At 40.8% G+C, this 20,453-nt stretch overlaps 1 protein-coding gene across 4 annotated transcripts; it reads left to right on the forward strand.

Moving 5' to 3' along the window:
- The first annotated feature begins 14,932 nt into the window (after positions 1 to 14,932).
- Positions 14,933 to 20,332, forward strand: ICAM3 (intercellular adhesion molecule 3). Of its 4 annotated transcripts, XM_074260692.1 has the most exons (8): positions 14,933 to 15,162; positions 15,333 to 15,521; positions 15,663 to 15,923; positions 17,693 to 18,010; positions 18,117 to 18,401; positions 18,516 to 18,767; positions 19,758 to 20,006; positions 20,097 to 20,332. In XM_074260692.1, exons 3-8 carry the CDS (start codon positions 15,677 to 15,679, stop codon positions 20,255 to 20,257), a joined length of 1,512 nt encoding a protein of 503 aa, XP_074116793.1. In that variant the 5' UTR covers positions 14,933 to 15,162; positions 15,333 to 15,521; positions 15,663 to 15,676; the 3' UTR covers positions 20,258 to 20,332. The 4 variants fall into 4 exon arrangements, with proteins under 4 accessions (XP_074116793.1, XP_074116802.1, XP_074116775.1 ...); XM_074260701.1 differs by lacking the exon at positions 15,333 to 15,521; XM_074260674.1 differs by lacking the exons at positions 14,933 to 15,162; positions 15,333 to 15,521 and adding an exon at positions 15,169 to 15,332.
- The last annotated feature ends 121 nt before the right edge of the window (positions 20,333 to 20,453 follow it).

The raw sequence follows: 20,453 nt of genomic DNA on the forward strand, positions 1-20,453 counted from the left end.
TTCTGTTCATTTCGCTCTGGATCAGTTCATTTAGTTTCTCTGAATGTTATTTTTCCCCTTTTTGATCTGAGTTTTCTTGTGCGGCATGATAAATGTGGAATTGTCTTAGATCACTGTATTGCTGAGAAGAGCTAGGGCTATCATAGTTAATCATCACACAGTGTTGCTGTTACTATGTACAAAGTTCTTCTGCTCACTTCACTCAGCATCAGTTCATGTCTCTCCAGTGCTGCTCACTCAGTTCAGCTGGATGACATTCTCTTCTTCAAGTCTTACCATACATCTTGATCTGTCTTTTGTAACATGGAGTAAATACAAGTTACAAAAGCAGAAGACTGAAATGTAGAGCCAAGGAGTAAGTGCAGCATATGGTTAGAAGAATGGTTCTCAGGGACCCCATGAAGCTTTTCAAGTTTTTATTAATAAATATTCCATGTAATATCAGACCACGCAGACATTAGGCCCACTCTAAGCCTACAATCTAGTCTTTTTTTTTTTTTTTTTTTTTTTTTTTCAGTTTGGATGCTTGATGATTCCTGAATGCTCTTGACACATAGGTAATCCACATATGACAAGAGATGGACCAAAATGTCATATCCTCATATGCATGCCTAGGATACCTCTGACATTACAATCTGACACATAATGCAATTTCCACAGAGATGCTGATGCACAAAGTGAGTCTTTATCTGTTTTCAGTCCATTTACCACATGATGAAGAATAACCTTTTTGATTAGATTCTTAGTCAGAACCAAGGCATTCAAAAGATACCAGCCAACCAGAATCTTGTCCTTTTCTTAGACAGACTCCTTCCTGTCTGTCAGCATTCTGGTGAGAGAGGGGAGACAGAGGCTGTAGGTCCTCCTAAGTGGCCTATGAATAGACTACAGTTCTTTGTTCTTTTGTATTTGGAGGCTTACTTCTCTGGTGTGTGATCAGCCAGGCTAGCTTGGAGCATGAAGCAGTCTTTACAGCCCAGACCCTCTCGTCTCACAGCACTGCTACATTTGAGCACGGACTTGGTGGGATCGAAGTGATGTAGGAATTGTGTTAACTCAGAAGTCACTCTACCCAGGAACTGAAGTAGAAAAAAAGATTGGCTGTTCTTCATTCCCCATCTCTGGACTTCTCCCAGGAACCTCTGCATCTTGCAAGATCATTTCCTCCCAAAACTTCCATTTAGGGATAGCTAGATGAATAAAGCACCAGTCCTAGCGTCAGGAGGACCTGAATTCAAATGTGACCTCAAACACTTAAAGACTTAGTAACTATGTGATCAACAACTTCCTTTTAAGAAGGGAGCCCAAGACTGCCATCTCTTCATTTCTCACAAGTTGTACTTGTCTGGACTTCATCATAACCCCACATGAAGCACCATCCCTCCCTCCCCCTACTTCCCTGTTCTAGCTTCTTTTTCTGTGTTTTCTCTCCATATTGTAACCTCCTTGAAGACATGAACTACTTTTCTTTTTTGTATTTTTAATGTATGGCAGATAAAGGTTAAATGATTTACTCAGGATCACATAGTTAAAAAGTATTTAAGGATGGATTTGAACTCAGGTCCTTCAGACTTCATGCTCAGAGCTCTACGCGCTACTAAGCCATCTACACCCCAAGGAGCTCTGCATTTCTTCTAATGCTCTAGTCCAATATAGTCCTTGATAATGGTCCCCAGTGGTTATTGCCTTAATATCATTTACCAGTGCCAGTTATTATCTCTTGAATAATTGATATCATTGATTAATAGACCACTATCAATTTATCCATTTCATTTTTCCTCAATATAACTGATAATCAAGTAACATCAATTACTTTTTGCAAAGGGATGTTTACTAAAATGATAAAATAATCCAAGTACAAAAATTATCCCACACTAAAACACACTCTCTCTTCTGCCACTTGAATCAATGAAAGAGCACACTCAAACTTAAAATCAGGGCATTACTCCCAGTGAACAGAGATGTTTTTTTGTTTTCAGAATAGTATTTTAGTTGCTGGATAAGTCCATTTCTGGACTGGGTCAAGCAGATAATCCTTTAGGGATGGCTCTTCTCCAGCCCTACAGCTGCTGGGTAGAATCTTCCAGCCTTTTGAAGTTCACAAGGTTCTCCTCTAGTCCATTCCATCTCCAACTCCAATACCCCTAAGAGAAGCACAATAAATCTCAAGACAAAGAAATAGGCACCTTATATTCAGGAGCCACATGACAGTCCCACAAGATTAGGGTCCAGTGTCTCTCTCCAACTACAGGCTTGCAGCAGATCCTCCCTGGATTCATATAAGAAGAGAAAAACATTGATTTAGTCAGTTTTTCTTCTTTTATGTTCACACTCAGCTTTGTCTCAGTAGCCAATTAACAAGGCTTTTCTTAACACCATGCAAAAACTGGACAAGAGTATCACATCAGGGAGGTGATGCCATGACATGCAAGTGAATTGAATTTGAGGGATGGGGTACTGTGCAAAATCACCTACTTCACTTTCCCTCCAGAGCCTTCTGGATCCAGTGGCAAGATACAGATCAAAACAACTAGAGTTGGCCCCAATGCTGTGGGAGACTAGGCCTTTGTAAGCCAAGATCTTTCCCAGGTCTCGGTTTGTTTGAGATAAGGTCAGATCTGTGATTAATCTAGTCAGAGAATGCCTCATTCTTTACCTAGCCTTAATCACTGATTGGATTTCAAAATGAGAACATTCAATTTACAGAATTCCTACCACCCAACTCTTGGACTATAATGTTCCTACAGTAAGCTAGAAAACTGCTAAGTGGATCTACTATAAATTTATCCTGTCTAACCTCAACTAGGTCCTGATGTAACTGCATGGCAATCAATCCTTTTTTTTTTCACATTTTATTTACTGTCATACACCCCCACAACAACTATTTCAAACTTTCTCTTCTCTGAACAGCCCTCTATCCTCATTCCCAACAAATGGCCTCACTACTGCATAGTAGTTATAGATAACAAAGTTATCTCCTTAATTCCCCTCCTCCACTTCTCCAAACTTCTCTGTAGTCACAAAGAAGGAGTAACCTTTATTTCTAAGGTGCATCCCACCCATTAGATCCTCTCCCCTCCCATGTATATTGGAGGCTGCTCCTTCTGTCATCCTAGATAAGATCAGAGTTGGAAAGAACCTAAAGGGTCATTCATTCCTCTCCTATTTTACAGATGAGGAAATGGAGTCTCAGAGAATAAGTGACTTATTTAAGTTACAAAAACAGTAAAACGCCGAAGGAAATTGCAAACCTAGGTCTTCTGACTCTCCCCTTTCCCTTTAGTCTATAAACAGAATCAGTTCTCTATCTTAACAAACACACATATACACACATACTGCTTTCCCTTGATTTTACTGAGTCCTTAAAAATTATCCCATACCTCCTCTCCTCCAGATGCAATCTTCTAAAATCATATTCTGAGCACTAGCCCTGAATTCAGGAGGACCTGAGTTCAAATGTGACCTCAGACACTTAACACTTCCTAGCTGTGTGACCCTGGGCAAGTCACTTAACCCCAGCCTCGGGGGGGGGGGGGGGGGGGGGGAAATCATATTCTGAAATGCCAGCTTTGGCAATAAGAGAAGAAAAAAGAGATTAAAAGGATTAGAGAAGATAATGAGGAAATCAAATTATTACTTTTTGCAGATGATATGATGGTATACTTACAGAATCCTAGAGAATCAACTAAAAAACTATTAGAAATAACTCATACAGGGGGGCAGCTAGGTGGCACAGTGGATAGAGCACCAGCCTTGAATTCAGGAGGACCCGAGTTCAAATCTGATCTCAGACACTTAACACTTCATAGCTGTGTGACCCTGGGCAAGTCACTTAACCCCAGCCTAAAAAAAAAAAGAAAAGAAAAGAAATAACCCATACTTTTAGCAAAGTTGCAGAATACAAAATAAGCATTTTTATACATCACCAACAAACTCCAACAGCAAGATTTACAAAGAGAAACCCCATTTAAAATAACTGTCAATAGTATAAAATATTTGGGAATCTATCTGCCAAGGAAAAGTCAGGAACTATATGAATAGAACTACAATACACCACACAAAGTCAGATCTAAACAATTGGAAAAATATCAAGTGCTCTTGGATAGGCCGTGTGAATATAATAAAGATGACAATACTCCCTAAACTAATCTATTTATTTAGTGCAATACCAATAAAACTCCCAAGAAATTATTTTACTGACTTAGAAAAAATAACAACAAAATTCATCTAGAAGAACAAAAGGTCAAGAATTTTTTTAAATTAATTTAGAATTTTTTTTCCACAGTATATATGCATGAGTAATTTTTTTTTTTATAACATTATCCCTTGTATTCATTTTTCCAAATTATCCCCCCCCTCCACTCCCTGCCCCCAATGACAGGCAATCCCATACATTTTACATGTGTTACAATATAACCTAGATACAATATATGTGTGTAAATACCATTTTCTTGTTGCACATTAAGTATTAGATTCCGAAGGTATAAGTAACCTGGGTAGATAGATCGTACACCAAGATAAGGTCAAAATGTGTTCATGATCTAGGAATAACGAGTGATATTATAAACAAATTAGAACATAGGATAGTTTACCTCTCAGATCTATGGAGGAGGAAGGAATTTGTGACCAAAGAACTAGAGCTCATTATTGATCATAAAATAGATAATTTTTATTATATTAAGTTAAAAAGTTTTTGTACAAACAAAACTAATGCAGACAAGATTAGAAGGGAATAAACTGGGAAGACATTTTTTACATTCAAAGGTTCTGTAAAGGCCTCATTTATAAAATATATAGAGAACTGACTCAAATTTATAAGAATTCAAGCCATTCTCCAATTGATAAATGGTCAAAGGATAGGAAAAGAGAATTTTCAGATGAAGGATTTGAAACTATTTTTAGTCATATGAAATGCTCTAAACCACTATCAATTAGAGAAATGCAAATTAAGACAACTCTGAGATACCACTACACACTTTTCAGATTAAGATGACAGGAAAAAGGGGCAGCTAGGTGGCACAGTGAATAGAGCACCAACCTTGAATTCAGGAGGACCCGAGTTCAAATCTGGTCTCAAACACTTAACACTTACTAACTGTGTGACCCTGGGCAAGTCACTTAACCCCAGCCTCAAAAAAAAAAAAAAAAAAAAAAAAAGCGATTTGGAACAATGCTCAAAAAGCTATCAAACTTTGACCCTTTGATCCAGCAGTGTTACTATTGGGCTTATATCCCAAAAAGATCTTAAAGAAGGGAAAGGGATCCACATATGCGAAAATGTTTGTGGCAGCCCTATTTGTAGTGGCAAGAAACTAGAAACTGAGTGGATGCCCATCAGCTAGAGAATGGCTGAATAAATTGTGGTATATGAATATCATGGAATATTATTCTTCTGTAAGAAATGACCAGAAAGATAATTTCAGAAAGGCCTGGAGAAACTTACATGAACTAATGCTGAGTGAAACGAGAAGAACCAGGAAATCATTGTACATGGCAAGAAGACTATATTAATTCTGATGCATTTGATTCTCTTCAACAATGAGATGATTCAGGCCAGTTCCAATTGTTTAGTGATGAAGAGAGCCATCTACACTCAGAGAGAGGACATAGCATTTTCTTGCTTGCATTTTATTTTGCCCTGCTTTTTTTAAAACTGGGTTGATTTGATTTTTCTTGTGCAGAACAATAATTGTATAAATATGTATATATATATTAGATTTAATATATATTTCTACCATGTTTAAAATATATTGGACTACTTGCCATCCTAAGGGATAGTGTGGGGGAGGGGAGGAAATAGGAACACAAGATTTTACAAGGGCTAATGTTGAAGAATTATCCATGCATACATTTTGGAAAATAACCTTTTTTTTTTTTTTTTTTTTTTTTTTTTTTTGCTGAGGCAACTGGGGTTAAGTGACTTGCCCAGGGGCACACAGCTAGGAAGTGTTAAGTGTCTGAGGTTAGATTTGAACTCGGGTTCTCCTGACTTCAGGACTGGTGCTCTATCTACTGTGCTACCTAGCTGCCCCAAATAAAAAGCTTTAATAAAAAAATAAAATAAAAATAAAAATTATATTTTGAGCTTGCTGTCTTTATCTCATTCCACAATCCTTTGCAATCTGTTTTTAGTCACCACAACTTTGTGAAAATATATGGGTATAATCAATATTATAATGAATTTTAATGATCCCCCAGGAGAATTCCAATGGAGTACCCCAGCCATCTCTGTTTGCCCCTGCCTTAATATTTCTATCAATGACTTTAATAAAGACATAGATGGTTTGTAACATCAATTTCATTTCTTGGCATAGTAGAGCCTATAATTTTTTTTAATTTTTAAAAATATCTTCTTTCCCCCAATTACATGTAAAAACAATTTCTGATATTCATATTTTAAAATTTTGAGTTCCAAATTCTTTTCCTCCCTCCCTCCCCTTCCCCTTCCCTAAAATGGTATGCAATCTGATATAGATTATACATATGCAATCATGTAAAATATTTCTATATTAGTCATTCTGTGGGGGAGGAAAAACTCAAACCAAAAAGAAAGTGAAAAATTGTATATTTTGATCTGCATTTAGATTCTATCTTCTTTCTCTGGGGCAGACTATATTGCTCATCATTAGTCCTTTGGGAGTCCTGGATCTCTGTTTTGTTAAAAACAGCTAAGTCATTCATAGTTGTTCATCATGTAATATTGCTGTTAATGTATACAATGTTCTACTGGTTCTGCTCACTTAATTCTGCATCAGTTTATGTAAATAGTTCCAGGTTTTTCTGAAATCATCCTGCTCCTCACTTTTTTCTCTCTTTTTTTTAAGGCAAGACACACTTTTTTCTCGTAAAAAAAACAAAACAAAAAAAAAACCTCTCAACATGGGAACTCTACAAAAAAGAGAGAGGGAGGGAAGGCAGCAGTGTGGTGGGAGGATGGGGGAGGTGTTTTTTAGATTCTGAATTAGGAAAAGTATGTGAAAAACAGGATACAAGAGCCAGCAGGGAGATCACATCCTGTCTTCTGGGAGTCCAGGAGGATCAGAGCAGCTATCACAGTTTCCATGGAAAATCAAGAAAGGCAAATGGAATCTTGATGGTCCCATTTTCCTGGAAGTTGGGGACAGCAAGGTCAGCTGCTCCTCATTTCTTATAGCACAATAGTATTCCATCAGAATCATATAACACGACTTGTTCAGCCATTCTTCAATTGATAGACATCCTCTCAACTTCCATTCTTAGCCTTTACAATTAGATCTTTTCTTCCCTCTGCCCCTTGTAAAATCTCTTTGGGATACAGACCCAGCAGTGATATTACTGGATCAAAGGGTATGTATAATTTGCTAACCCATTGGACAAGTTGCTCCCTTGCTTATAGGACATGATATCTTGGCTGCTGGAGCAATCCACTGTTACACTAGTCTTCCTTGAATTGGCTCAATAGCCTTAACTGTTGAAGCTAGAAGACATAATAAGCAGTTCCATTGGAACTTGGACCTTGGATAATTTTCCAGCTTTTTGAATTTCACTAAGTTGCATTTTGATCTGTTCCACCTCCAAGCCCATTCCCCTTAGATCAGGAAAGAAGAAACCCAAGAGACAGAAAAAACAGAAGTTATCATTTGTTCACTAACATTTGGAAAGCAACTGGGTAGGAGTCTTCCCAACTTAGCAGGTCACAGAAGTTTTTCCTCCTTAAAAGTCATTAAAGAAAATAGTTTAATTGAACCTTCTGTATACCCATTCAGTTCCAGCTCTGAAGCCAATTACAAGCCTTTCTAATAGGAACTAGTCAGGACATGTCCTCCTGTTCTGAACAAGGGAGGGAGAAGTTTTTTCTATCATATCTAACCATAAAAAAAATCAAATTTCCACATAGATTAAGAAAAGGCATACTCCACATGTTCTAAGAACTGGGCCCTTATTGGCCAGTCTTTCCATTATATACAAAGGATTAACCACCAGGCTCATCAACATCAAAGAAACTTGCTCATTTACTCCAAGTATAAAAAATTAGGAATCATAAGAGTTTTACTTGCTATCCCTAACCCTTGGAACTTAGTCCACAATCATGAAACCAGTGATGGCATAAATTCAGAATGCCCCTCAGTACATATGATTTCCTGCCACTTCAATCTCTCTAGCATCAGCAAAAGTCATGTCAAAGACTTCACCAAATTACAGCCCTGTTCCTTGCCAAGGATTCTTTTTTCCCCATTGAAGTTGACTTTTTCCTTTACCTCTTTCTCTTTTTGGACATCTCTTCAGAGGTCTCAGGCAATAGCCTGCTAGGTTTTTCTTTGTTTGACTGTCTCTATTTTAGCATTTCTATCTAATTCTTTGGTGAACTTGGTCCCATGTTGTTGTTGTTGTTGGCCCTTCATTCAGGGGATGAATGACATCATAAAGGTAATGTCTTGAGTTGTCTGTGAATTGAATTTAAATGAGAGGGAGAGCTGTGCAGTCATCACTCTCTCTTCCAACAATCATCAGAGTTCAGTGGCAAGACAAAAGTCAAGATGACTGGCAATAGCCCAGGATGCAAAATTACCTAGGAATCTCCAAGTGACTTGTCTGGTAGATATTAAGTCTACCTCAAGACTCATGTGCAACCATAAACTATCACTCTCTCAAAGACCCTAGATTTGTTCTTATAAAGAAAAACAGTCCCTGATTATCTCTTGTCAAAGAGGAGGAAAAGATGTGCTGACTTATTACAGGTGATCCCTGACCACTTCCTCATAGCTCCAATTCTGCATTTCTGTCTTTGGGCACCTTCATTTGGACATTGCACTCTTATATCATAATTCACAGATCATGGAATCAAAGAGTTGGAAAAGACTTCAAAGACCATCTAGTCTAGACCATTTTTGACCCTCTATATCGCCTAAAGGTGATTGCCCAATTGTTGCTAGAAGACCTCTTAAAGACAAGAAATAATAGTAGCCCACTTTATGTTCTTTTTTTTTTTTCAAAAGAAATTTTTTTATTATTATATATATATTTATAATATTATCCCTTGTATTCATTTTTCCAAATTATCCCCCCCCCTATTCCCTCCCCCCGATGACAGGAAATCCCATACATTTTACATGTGTTACAATATAGTCTAGGTACAATACATGTGTGTGAATATCATTTTCTTGTTGCACAATAAGCATTAGATTCCGAAGGTACATGTAACCTGGGCAGACAGATATTAGTGCTAACAATTTACATTCACTTCCCAGTGTTTCTTCTCTGGGTGTAGCTACCTCTGTCCATCATTGATCAACTGGAAGTGAGTTGGCTTTTCTTTATGTTGAAGATTTCCACTTCCATCAGAATACATCCTCATACAGTATTGTTGTTGAAATGTACAGCGATCTTCTGGTTCTGCTCATTTCACTCAGCATCAGTTGATTTAAGTCTCTCCAGGCCTTTCTGTATTCCTCCTGCTGCTCATTTCTTACAGAGCAATAATATTCCATAACCTTCATATGCCATAATTTACCCAATCCACTTTATGTTCTTGAATAGCTTTAATTATTCAACTGTTTTTGTTTCCAGTGAGCTGAGCTGATTCTCTGCATCTTCCTGGTCCTGTATTTTCTGAACAATTGATCAATCAACAATCAATCATGGAATATTTACTGTATTCCAACATCAGGGTCTTTTTCAGTAAATCCTATCTTCTCATTATATAGCCAAAGTATTCATGATTCAGCTGACTATCTGGCCTTCTAGTGAAAAATAATCCTGAATTAATTTCTTTAAGTATCGGCTAATTTGACTTTCCTGCAGTCCAAAGGACTCTCAAAAGTCTTATTTAGTAACATAATTCAAAAGTATTGATTCTTTGGCACTCAACTTTCCTTATAATTCAGCCCACTAAACATAGTTAACAGAAAAAACTCAGCTTTGACAATATATTTGATATCTCTTCTTTTAACACGCCATCCAGATTGTGCCATAGCTTTCCTCCAAGAAGTGTCTTTTTAATTTCATAGCTACAGCGCCATCTGCAAAGAACTCTTGAGTGTATGAATATAACATTTAACACTTTCCATTTCTTCTCCTATTTGTCAGAAACCAATGGATCAGTGCCCAAGATCTTAGAGTTTTGGAGTTTTATGTTAAGCTTCAAACCTACTTTTATATTCTCCTCTTTCACCCTCATTAAGAGGTTTCTTAATTCCTCTTTGCTTTTATGAGGTCAGAATAAAAAGCACTTTCCCTGACTGTTCTCAAGAAGGTAACAGCTATTTCATTTTCACCAGCTCCCAATTACACACATTACTGGTTAGTAAATCTCTTTATCAAAGTAAATAATAAATAGAAATCAAGGAAGTTATTTATAGTGAAGGAGTTATATTTATATTTGCATAGAAGTAGAGGAGTTCTTGGGGAATGTGATAAGATTTCTTATCTGAAGATTTCACAGTGGGGTAAAAAAGTTCACTCAAAGCAGTCTCTAGGGTTGTAGGAACTGGAAATCAAGGAACACTGGGGAGGTGGGTGTGTGGGTGTGATTCTGATATGTGAGTAGCTCCAGGGAGATCTCTTCAACCATTTAGAAATCTGCATTTGCTTCTTGGGAGAAAGTAGGTGGTAGAGAATGGAGTGCCAGCTCAGGAGATGAATCTTCCTGAGTTCAAATCTGGCCTCAGACACATACTCAAGACAAGCAAGTCACTTAATCCTGTTTGTCTTAGTTTCCTCATCAGCAAAATGAGATGAAAAAGGAAAGGAGCAAACACTCTAGTATCTTTGCCAAGAAAGCCCTCAAAAGATGTTAGAGAGTCTTGGACAGAACTGAAAAATGACTTGAACAAAAAAACAACTTTGTTCCAAGTTCTTAGCTATTACCAAAAATATGATACTATAATAGTTGATGTTTTTTTTTTTTTTTTTTTTTTTTTTTTTTTTTTGTCATTGAAGTAGATGTGTAGCAATGAAAGATCTGGTCAAAGGATAGGGATATTTTAGCCACTTGTTTTCCAGAATGATGGAAAAACACACTGTCTGGTTTCACCAAAAGTGCCCATTCAAAGACACATATGTACCCATGACATCTAGCTTTAAAGACTCCAGAATGTGATAAAGGTGTTACAAATCATAAATCTCTAACCAACAGTAAATTATAAGAACAGGTCAAATTGTGTTACAAAATTATTTGTATATTCTGATATCTTATAGTATGATATATAATTTCAAAGACTACAGGATATGCTAAAGGTATTATAAATCACAAAGCTCAGAGCAGGCTAGGTGGTGCAGTGGATAAAGCACCAGCCCTGAACTCAGGAGGGCTTGAGTTCAAATCTGACTTCAGAGATTTAATGCGACCTAGCTGTGTGACCTTGGGCAAGTCACTTAACCCCAAATGTCTCAGGGGGAAAAATTATAAAGCTCTAAACAATGGCAAATTATTTAAGAATAAGTCATTTATGCCACAAAATTATTTGATATTTCATAGTGTATGCTAGTATTAGCATAAAATTAGGCTTAATCAACAACTAGCAAATTTAAAATGAGTATGAAGGCCTTTTTAAATTTTAATTCCTGATGAATTTAAAACTATACTATTCAGCATTCAGAGGTTTCATGTGGAAGGTGATGCTAGAACTGAGTTCTGAAGGCAACTAAGAGGGAAGGAGTGAATTCCAGGTATAGGAGATGAAATGTTGCTTGTGAGGAAGACCAGTTTGACTGGACCAGGGAACATGTGAAGGGCAATATCTGTAATAATATTGTAAAGGCAAATTAGAGTTGGTTTGTAAAAGGTTTTAAAAGGCAAATAGAACAGTTTGCATTTTTATTCTAGAGGCAATAGGGAATCCTGGAGTTTAATGACTAGGGGAACGTCAGGATCATTTCTGTGTTTTAGGAAAATCACTTAGCCTCTCTGTAGAGATTGGATTAGACAGAAAAGATATGAGTCCAGAGCTAATTAGGATGCTGCTGTCATGATCCAGTTGAAAGGTAATGAGAATCTGATCTAGGATGATAACCATATAAATGAAGAAGAGAGGACAGACACAAGAAATATTATGGAGGTAGGATTAATAAGACTTGGTAACTAGATATATAGGATGAAAGAAAATAAGAAGTTAAGGATGACACCAAGGTTGCAAAGCTAAGTGACTAGAAAGATGGTGTTGCCCCCAATAGAAATAAGGAAAATTTGTGGCAACTAGGTGGTCATGTGGCTAAAATACTGGGCTTGGAGTCAGAAATATCTGGTTCAAATCTAGCCTCAGACTTTTAATATGTGATTTTGGGCAAATCACTTAACCTCTATCTGCCTTAGTATCTCCAACCGTAAACTGAAGATATAATTTATAACACTTAGTTCCAAGACCATTGTGAGATAATATCTGTTGTGATAAATTATATATTTATAAAACAGTTAGCATATTTCTTGGCATGTAATAGATACTGTATAAAAGCTATAATTTTTATTAAGTTTTAAAGAGAAATGGGTGAGAGGAAGGAGAAAATAATACTGTTTTGGACATGTTGAGTTTGAAACAACTATAAGACATTGAGTTTGAAATGTCCAGTGGCAGATGATGACTCAAAACAGAGGTTCTGAGAAGGATAAGACTAATGAGAAGAGAAACAAGAAAAAACTGTGTCATGAAATTCCAAACAGGCAAGAGTATCTAGCAAGACAAAATGATCAACAGGGTCAAATGCTGGAGGATGGTCAAGAAGACAGGAGTGAGAAAAGTTCATTGGCTTTAGCAAAGAAGAAATCATGGAGGCAGAGAGGAGTCAAGATGGCAAAGAGAGAAGCAATGTTGTCCAGCACACCTCTTCCACAATAACCTAAAAATGCATCTGTCCAAATTCTGATCTGAAAAATGAATAAAACATCATTGGTAACTTTGAAGAAATCAATTGCAATTAAGTGATAAGCCTGGAAGCAAATTTCAAAGGAGAGGAGAGTTAGGGGAGACAAGGAGAATAGAAAGCTTTTTTCTAGGAGTTTGAGAAATGGAAGAAAGATTTAAAATGATAGCATTTAGGAACAGGAAGGTGGTAAAGGGGTTTTGGTTTGCTTGGTTTTTAGGATAGAGAAAGCTTGGGCACAGTTGTAGGCAGCAGGAAAGAAATGATAGATAAGGAGAGATTGGAGTTAATATGAAAATTCAAGAAAAGATGGATTCTTATGAAAGCAATCCACAAAAAAAGGAAGGAAAGATTGGGATGACAGGCACATATAGAAAGGATGATTTTGGGAGGGCAGTCCACCTCACCAGCAGAAACTAGTAGCAAGAAATGATATCTAAGGATGGCAGGTATGAGAAGAGGAAGTTCATGGCAAATAACTGACTTCTGCTTTCTCAATGAAATATGATGCAAAATTCTCTGCTGATAAGATGGATGTATGGGGGGAAGGTGAAGAGCGGGGCTGGAGATGAGGACAGAAGGTCTGATATAGATGCTCTGAGTAGTGAAAAGTAAAATGATTGTTCTGCTATAGCCAGTGTTTTGTTGAGATCAGATAACAGAAATTTGTAGTAGATTCATCAAGTTGCCTGATTTCTATCAGCTTAGCAACAGATGAATGAATAGGATCACTCATACACCATTTATTTATTTTTCTTTTTCTGCTGAGGCAATTGGGATTAAGTGACTTGTCCAGGGTCACACAACTAGGAAGTGTTAAGTGACTGAGGCCAGATTTGATCTCAGGTCCTCCTGACTTCAGGGCTGATGTTATAGCCACTGTGCTACCTAGCTGCCTCTCACTCACCATTTATTAATGGTGACTATGTGACACCACTGTCCTAAGTACTGGAGCAGAAATAGGTGGTGGGAATGATCCAAGATTAAGGTTTGGCAAGGATTCAAGTAGTGAAGGGCAAAAAGGCGAGGAATTTCAGAGGAGAGATCTGGTTAGCTATAGGGTCAAGCCTGGGAAGTGAAATCAAAACAGGTGACCAGATATCTTGAAAGAACTGAAGTCAGGATGGTGATGAGAATGCAACCAGCTGTAAGGCAAAGAGAGAAAAAACTAAGAGATTGTGGTCAGAGAAAGGAATTTCTGAATTATTGAGGATAGAAGTGGAACATGTGTGTGTGATACTAAAAACAAGGGTATGTTAGTCCTTATAGTTGCTGAGTTAGAAGAAAAAAAAAAAAAGGTCCTGAAAGTTTAGGTGATTGAGGAATTGGAAGGCCATTGTATAAGAGGGAATATCAGTGGGCATATTGAGGTCCCTTTGTATAAAGGCAGGAACTGAGGTGTCTCAAAGAAAGACTTTGAGCCAGGTATCAAGCTCCTTAAAAAAGAAGGATTTGAATTGTGTGATAGACACAATTTGGATAGGCATCTGAGTGGCCCACTGGATAGAGCTCTGGGCCTGCGGTCAGGAAGACCTGCAATTAAATCCAGCCTGACACTTACTGTCTGGTAACCTGGGCAAGTCACTTAATCCTTATGTGCCTCAGTTTCCTCAATTGTAAAATAAAGATAATAATAGCACCTTTCTCCCAGGGTGGTTGTATCAAATAAGATGATATTTGCAAAGTAGTCAGCACAACAACAGAATACCAGAATTTAAGAGTTGGAAAAAAGCTCAGCAGTCACTTGGCCTGACTCGTGCCAGAAAAAGAATTCCCACTCAGCATCTGTGACAAGTAGTGATCCAACTTCTTCTGGAAGATTTCCAATGAACTGGAGCCCATTCTCTCTAAAGGCAGCTAGTCATGCTTGGGGTAACCTATAACAGGTTAAACAAGCTTAAATGACCTCCATCGCCTGTTGTTCTTTGTCTTACTTTGTAACCCTAAATGCTGTGATCTTTTTTTTTTTTTTTTTTTTTAAATTTCCCCACTGTGGGAACATGTGAAGAGAACTGAGCAAACAAATGGAGCCTGGGCACCAAAGCTGGGCAGGTAACATTGCCCTTAGAACCACCAGTCCCTCCTCCCCCAACTCCAGTTCCACCACTCAAGCTTCTTGTTTAGCAGAAAGGAAGCAGATCTTAACCCTAACTGTTGGCCAAGGGTTGGTGGCTTCCTGTCGGGGGTGGGAACTGGTGATTTCACTTAGATCAGAGATGCTTCTTTAGGAAAGGGAAAACTGGGTCATGGGCCCATCCTTCTGAGCCTTTTGCTCAGGAGCAGCTTCCATGCTGGAGTCACGGCTCAGCAGCCAGTACTTCCTCTGAGGTAAGCTTCTACTCAGAAACTCAGCCTACACCCCCACTTCCCGGAAGACAGGAGGCAGCTCTGCTTCTCTGCAATCCCGCTGCTGCTACCCACCCAGCCTTCTATGGCACTCCTCAAAACCTGGTCCAAGTTGTCCTTGAACCTTCTGGTGTTTGCTGTCACGTTCTCAGGTGAGACCCTGGCAAAGGAGAGGGCTCCCTGTAAGTCCCTAGGCTCTCCAACCCCCAGCTTTGAGAGAAGACAGGGAGGCGAAAGAGAGGCCCGGGCTTTTGCCCTTTGGGCCCAGAGAGGAGGATAACCTGGAGGACAGTATCCCCAACTTAGCCTTGCTTGGCCCAAAGAAGTTGATTCCTCAAAGTGTAAGAGGGAGCTCTGGGATCTTTGTATCTATAGGGGAATGTGGGTGGAAGGGTGAGAAAGGGGCTGAGACACTTGTTAAGCCAGGAAGACCTTTCTTAAGAAGAAAGCCTGAGGCAACCACCTTAGCTTTGTGCTTGCAGGGGCTCCAGGAATCATGTGGATAGAACCCCCAGACCCAGTGACCACTCCTGGTGGGACAGTGGTAGTGAAGTGCAGTACAGATTGTGATCAGCCACTGCTCATCGGTCTGGAGACCCAACTTGACAAGACACCAGAAGACAACGGGACCAGATGGCGAGCATTCCGACTAAGAAACATAACCCAGGATAGTCTTCTTCTCTGCTTTGTCAATTGCAAAGACAAAGGCCAGATGCTCCACAGTACCAATGTCACTGTGATTCGTGAGTGACTGGGTTGAGGGGGGGGGGTGCACATACTTAGTGACTCTGGCCCAGAACCATACCTAGGATAGGATAGCGAGGGATTTGCCATAGATTCATCAACATAGGCAACAGATTTCCTGGGCATGGGCAAATGTGTTCTCTAGAGTCTTCCCATGCCTGACCTGGAAGATCTCTAGTAGTCTTTATTGCCATGGGGACAACCACCTGTGGACTACTGTGTCTGGGATCTCTCTAGCACACCTCTGCAGGAGGTCCCCTTTCCTCCTAACCTACTCTAGGGGAGCTGTTCACCCTATGTTTTAGCATGCTAACACCTATCATTAGACGAGCAAAAAACCAAGTGTTTGTTTTGGTTTACCAAAACTGGGTGCCAGGGACTAAGTGCTTTACAAACATTTACTCATTTAATCTTCACAAAAATCTTGGGAGATAGGTGCTATGATGACCCCCCATTTTAGGTAAGGAAACTGAGGCAGAAAGAGGTTAAGTAGTGACTTACCCAGTTACTAGTATCTGAGGTCATATTTGAACTCAGGTCTTTCTGTCTCTAGGATCATTGGAGTCAGGTCTAGCTGAGTCAGCAATGTTCCCTCTCAAGCAAAATGCAAATGGCTTGTGGGTCATCTGACCCGCATGAAAGACTGAGTCCAGGCGGGGTCCTAGGGCCTAGGGAATGAGAAAATCATTTGCCACCAGTGAACTGTGAAATGTGGGATCTGGAGGGGGTCGTGTGCATGCTACAGATAGGGTATCTTGTGATTGACCAAGAGAGGCTGAAAGGTCAGAAGCAAAGGAAGCAGGTATATGATGATGAGTAAAGCCTCGGTTTCCTGGACAAGATAGTCTACTCCTTCAGTCTTGTTTTAGCTCTAAATCTATGGTTATATAATCTCCTGACCAGACCACCTTATTGCTTCCTTCTGATCCAGCACCATTCCCCTTCCTCAATCCAGCTACTGAACAATTCAATCAGTATGATAGTAAGAAAGAAAAATCATTTAACCTCCACATAGCACTTACTATGCAAATCTGTTGATTACAGAAAATCTAGGAAAGATTAATTTAAATCTTTTCATTAAGGTTCACTAAGCTGGGTTCAAAAAAGATTCAATCAACTTAACCTAAAAAAGCTTTAATTCTGATAAAGTGTTTTAAAAGGGATATCTGGATATTTATTTAAATCCTGGATTGAGGCAATCAATTAACATTTAATAAGTGCTTACTAGGTACACAGGTACTAAGATCTGGAGGCACAAACTGAGACAAAAGACAGTTCCGGCCCTCTTACAACATTGAGGAGACAACAAATATACGCAAAGCAAGCCATGTAGAGGATATATAATAACAGAAAGAAGGCACTGAATTAAGAGGGGATGGGGAAGGCTTCCAGTAAAGGATGGGATTTTAGTTTGGACTTAGCTGGGGAGGGGACTAGCCAAAGGACAAAAGGGAGATCTTTCTAGCATGAGGGACAACCAGAGACAATGTCCAAACCAGAACATATACTCTGAAGAACAGCCAGGAGCCAGTGTGACTAGATTAAAGAAGCACTTGGCAAGGGGGTAAGATGTAAGATGACTGGAAAGATAGGAGGGGGCTTGTTCATGAAGGATCTGACTGCCAAATAGAATACTCTGTGTTGGGGGCAGGCTCTTAAACCACTAGTTTCACTGTGTTGGCTACCAAGCCCTTCCACGAGGAGCAGGGAGGAACTAGGGCTATACTCCGCTCTCACAGACACTTGGGCTTCTCTCCCTTCTTCCTAGAGCCGCCAGAACCTGTGAAGCTTGAGCTCCCGCCTCAATGGATCCTTGTGGGCCAGAACTTCACCCTTCGATGCCAAGTCTGGGGTGGGAAACCCAGACAAAACCTGACCTTGGCACTGCTTCGGGGATCTCAAGAGCTGAGCAGGCAGAAAGCCCCTGAGCAAGACCCCAGAAAGGCAGCAGAGATCACATTCACAGCCACAGCCAGAATCGAGGACCACGGAGTCAATTTCTCCTGCAGAGCAGAACTGGACCTACAGCCACAAGGGCTAGGACTCTATCAGAAAAGCTCAGCCCCCGTGGAGCTCCACACCTTTGGTGAGGGGTAAAAGGAGCAGCTGGGCACAGCCAAAGCTGATGACCCCCTCTGGTCTATCCCCACCCGTCTCAACTGCCCCTCTCCTGTTCCCTCTTGTCCCCCCAGGCCTGGGTACTCCTCATCTCACAAGCCCCAAGCTTCTGGAGGTCGGGAAGGAGGAAAATGTCAGCTGTGAGATTGATGAGCTCTTCCCAGTGGAGAATGCCCAAATCCATTTGTCCCTGGGAGGGAGAAGCCTGAGTTCTTCAGTCACCCGGAGCCAGGACATGCTCAGAGCCACAGCCATAGCAACCATCCAAGAGGGAGACAGAGAGGGCCAGTGGGAGCTGACTTGCAATGTGACCCTGGGGAATCAGAACCGGGAAGTCCAGGGAAACCTGACCATCTACAGTAAGGAGAGTCATATACAGGGCTAAGAAGTTGGGGGGGGGGTGGAGCAGAGGCAAGGTCAGGGCTTTGTTTAGCTTACTGAGGCTACCCCAATGATCCCTGCCCTTTCCCCAGGTTTCCCTCTGCCTAAATTGGTGATCAGTGAGTCCAATGTATCTGAGGGGACTCTGGTGAACGTGACCTGCGAAGCTAGGACAGGTGCCAAGGTGTACCTCAATGGGACCCCAAAGTCTCCTGGCAAGGCTGCTCAGCTCTCCCTGAAAGCCGCTGAGGAACACGACGGCTCCTGGATTACCTGCCAAGCTGTCCTGGAGGTGCTGGGAGAGCAGTTATGGAGGAACAGGAGCCTGAAGCTTCTGGTTCAGTGTGAGTACTTGATCACCAACTCTTTGTGCTGCCAGCAAAGTCCAGAAATAAACATTGAGCAGCCTTATATTCCATGCCCCGTTGTGGCAGGAACCTCTGCCCTCAAAGGGGCTTAGTTAGATAGAATGATGTGGGCATTTCTCACACACACACACAAACATATGTGCAGTAGTGGGTAGAGTGTAATCAGGGCAAGAGATGGATACAGACAAATCACTTAGATAATAATCAGAAAATACTTCATAGACGGGAGGATGGGCCCTGAAGGTAGAGGAGAGACAGTATAGGAAACAGCTGTGCTTGGAAATAAACTCTGCAAAGGGGAAGATCATACAAGGCTGGAAAGGTAGGTTGGAAGCTAATAATGCTGGAACTTCATGGATTCTTAGAAAATGCTTTGGGTGGAGTCCTGGCTTGAAGTCAGGAAAACCTAAATTCAAATTCAGCCTTATTAGCTGTGTGACTCAGGGCAAGTCATTTAACCTTCATTTGCCTCAGTTTACTCATCTGAAAAATGGGGATAATAACATCTATCTCCCGGGGTTGTGATGATCAAATGAAACAATGTATTTAGTACTGTCAGCTCAATATAAACATGTAAGTTACCAAAAAAAAAAAAAATTGTTGAGTAACTTCCCAACAATCCTATGAGGTTAAACAGTCTAAGTATCTATTAAATCTACTTAACAGATGCCTAGAGAAGTTAAATAATTTGCCTCTCTGGTCCCATAGCAAAGCGTCAGAGGTGGCACAATGTCTCAAAAGTTTGCATTTTACAAGACAATAGCTGCTGAAGGTTTTCGAAGCAAGTCACATGATCAGACCTGGGTATTATTACTCCTCATGAAATTGACATAAAATAGTGTCAGTGCTCTCAGGCTTATCTGGCACTTTGCACACCTCAAATTTAATTGGATAAAAACCTCTGACTCCTGAAGGAACGTGTCAGTCAGGGTCTCCCCAGCCTCCGCACTAACCCCGCTTTCACAGATGGCCCACGGCTGAAAGAGGCCGACTGTCCTGGGACCTGGGCCTGGCCAGAGGGGACCCAGCAGATCCCGCGGTGCAGGGCCAGCGGAAATCCCACGCCATCGGTGGCCTGTGTCCGGGACTACGACCACATGAGCCTACCTCTCGGAGTCCCCCTGAAGGTCTCCAGGTCTCACGCAGGCCCCTACCGCTGCACAGCCACGAGCCGCAGGGGCCAGGCGGCCAAATATGTGACCGTGACCATAGCGGGTGAGTGGCCGTGGCGGGAGGAAGCGAAAGCCGGGCCGGGCTAGCTGGGACCCTGATCCTCTCTATTTGTCCCCTCTTCCCACCCCGCAGAACCCCCGAGGGACTCGGTGCCAATCATTATGGGGGTGCTGCTGACGGTGGGCCTCGCGATCATGGCGGGGACGATCGCAGCCCTGTGCCTCCGGCAGAGGAAGCGAAGAGGCAGTTACGAGCCGCAGATGCTGCCCCTGAGAGATCGGCAAGCCGACTGAGCAACCGCCGCCGACCCCTCTTAGAGGTCCAAACCCGGAAGCCTCAGCCTAGATCAATAAACTACCACAGACACAGCCTCCGACCTCTTGCTAAACTCTCCGCGGGTTCGTCCGCTGGTCCACGTGGGGCGGGGCCACGAGGAGGCATGCTCACCGTTTCCGCCGGTCACTTCAATCACGCCTCCCCACCTATAAT

The sequence above is a fragment of the Sminthopsis crassicaudata genome, chromosome 1, assembly GCF_048593235.1.
Source record: "Sminthopsis crassicaudata isolate SCR6 chromosome 1, ASM4859323v1, whole genome shotgun sequence".
Taxonomy (NCBI): Eukaryota; Metazoa; Chordata; class Mammalia; order Dasyuromorphia; family Dasyuridae; genus Sminthopsis; species Sminthopsis crassicaudata.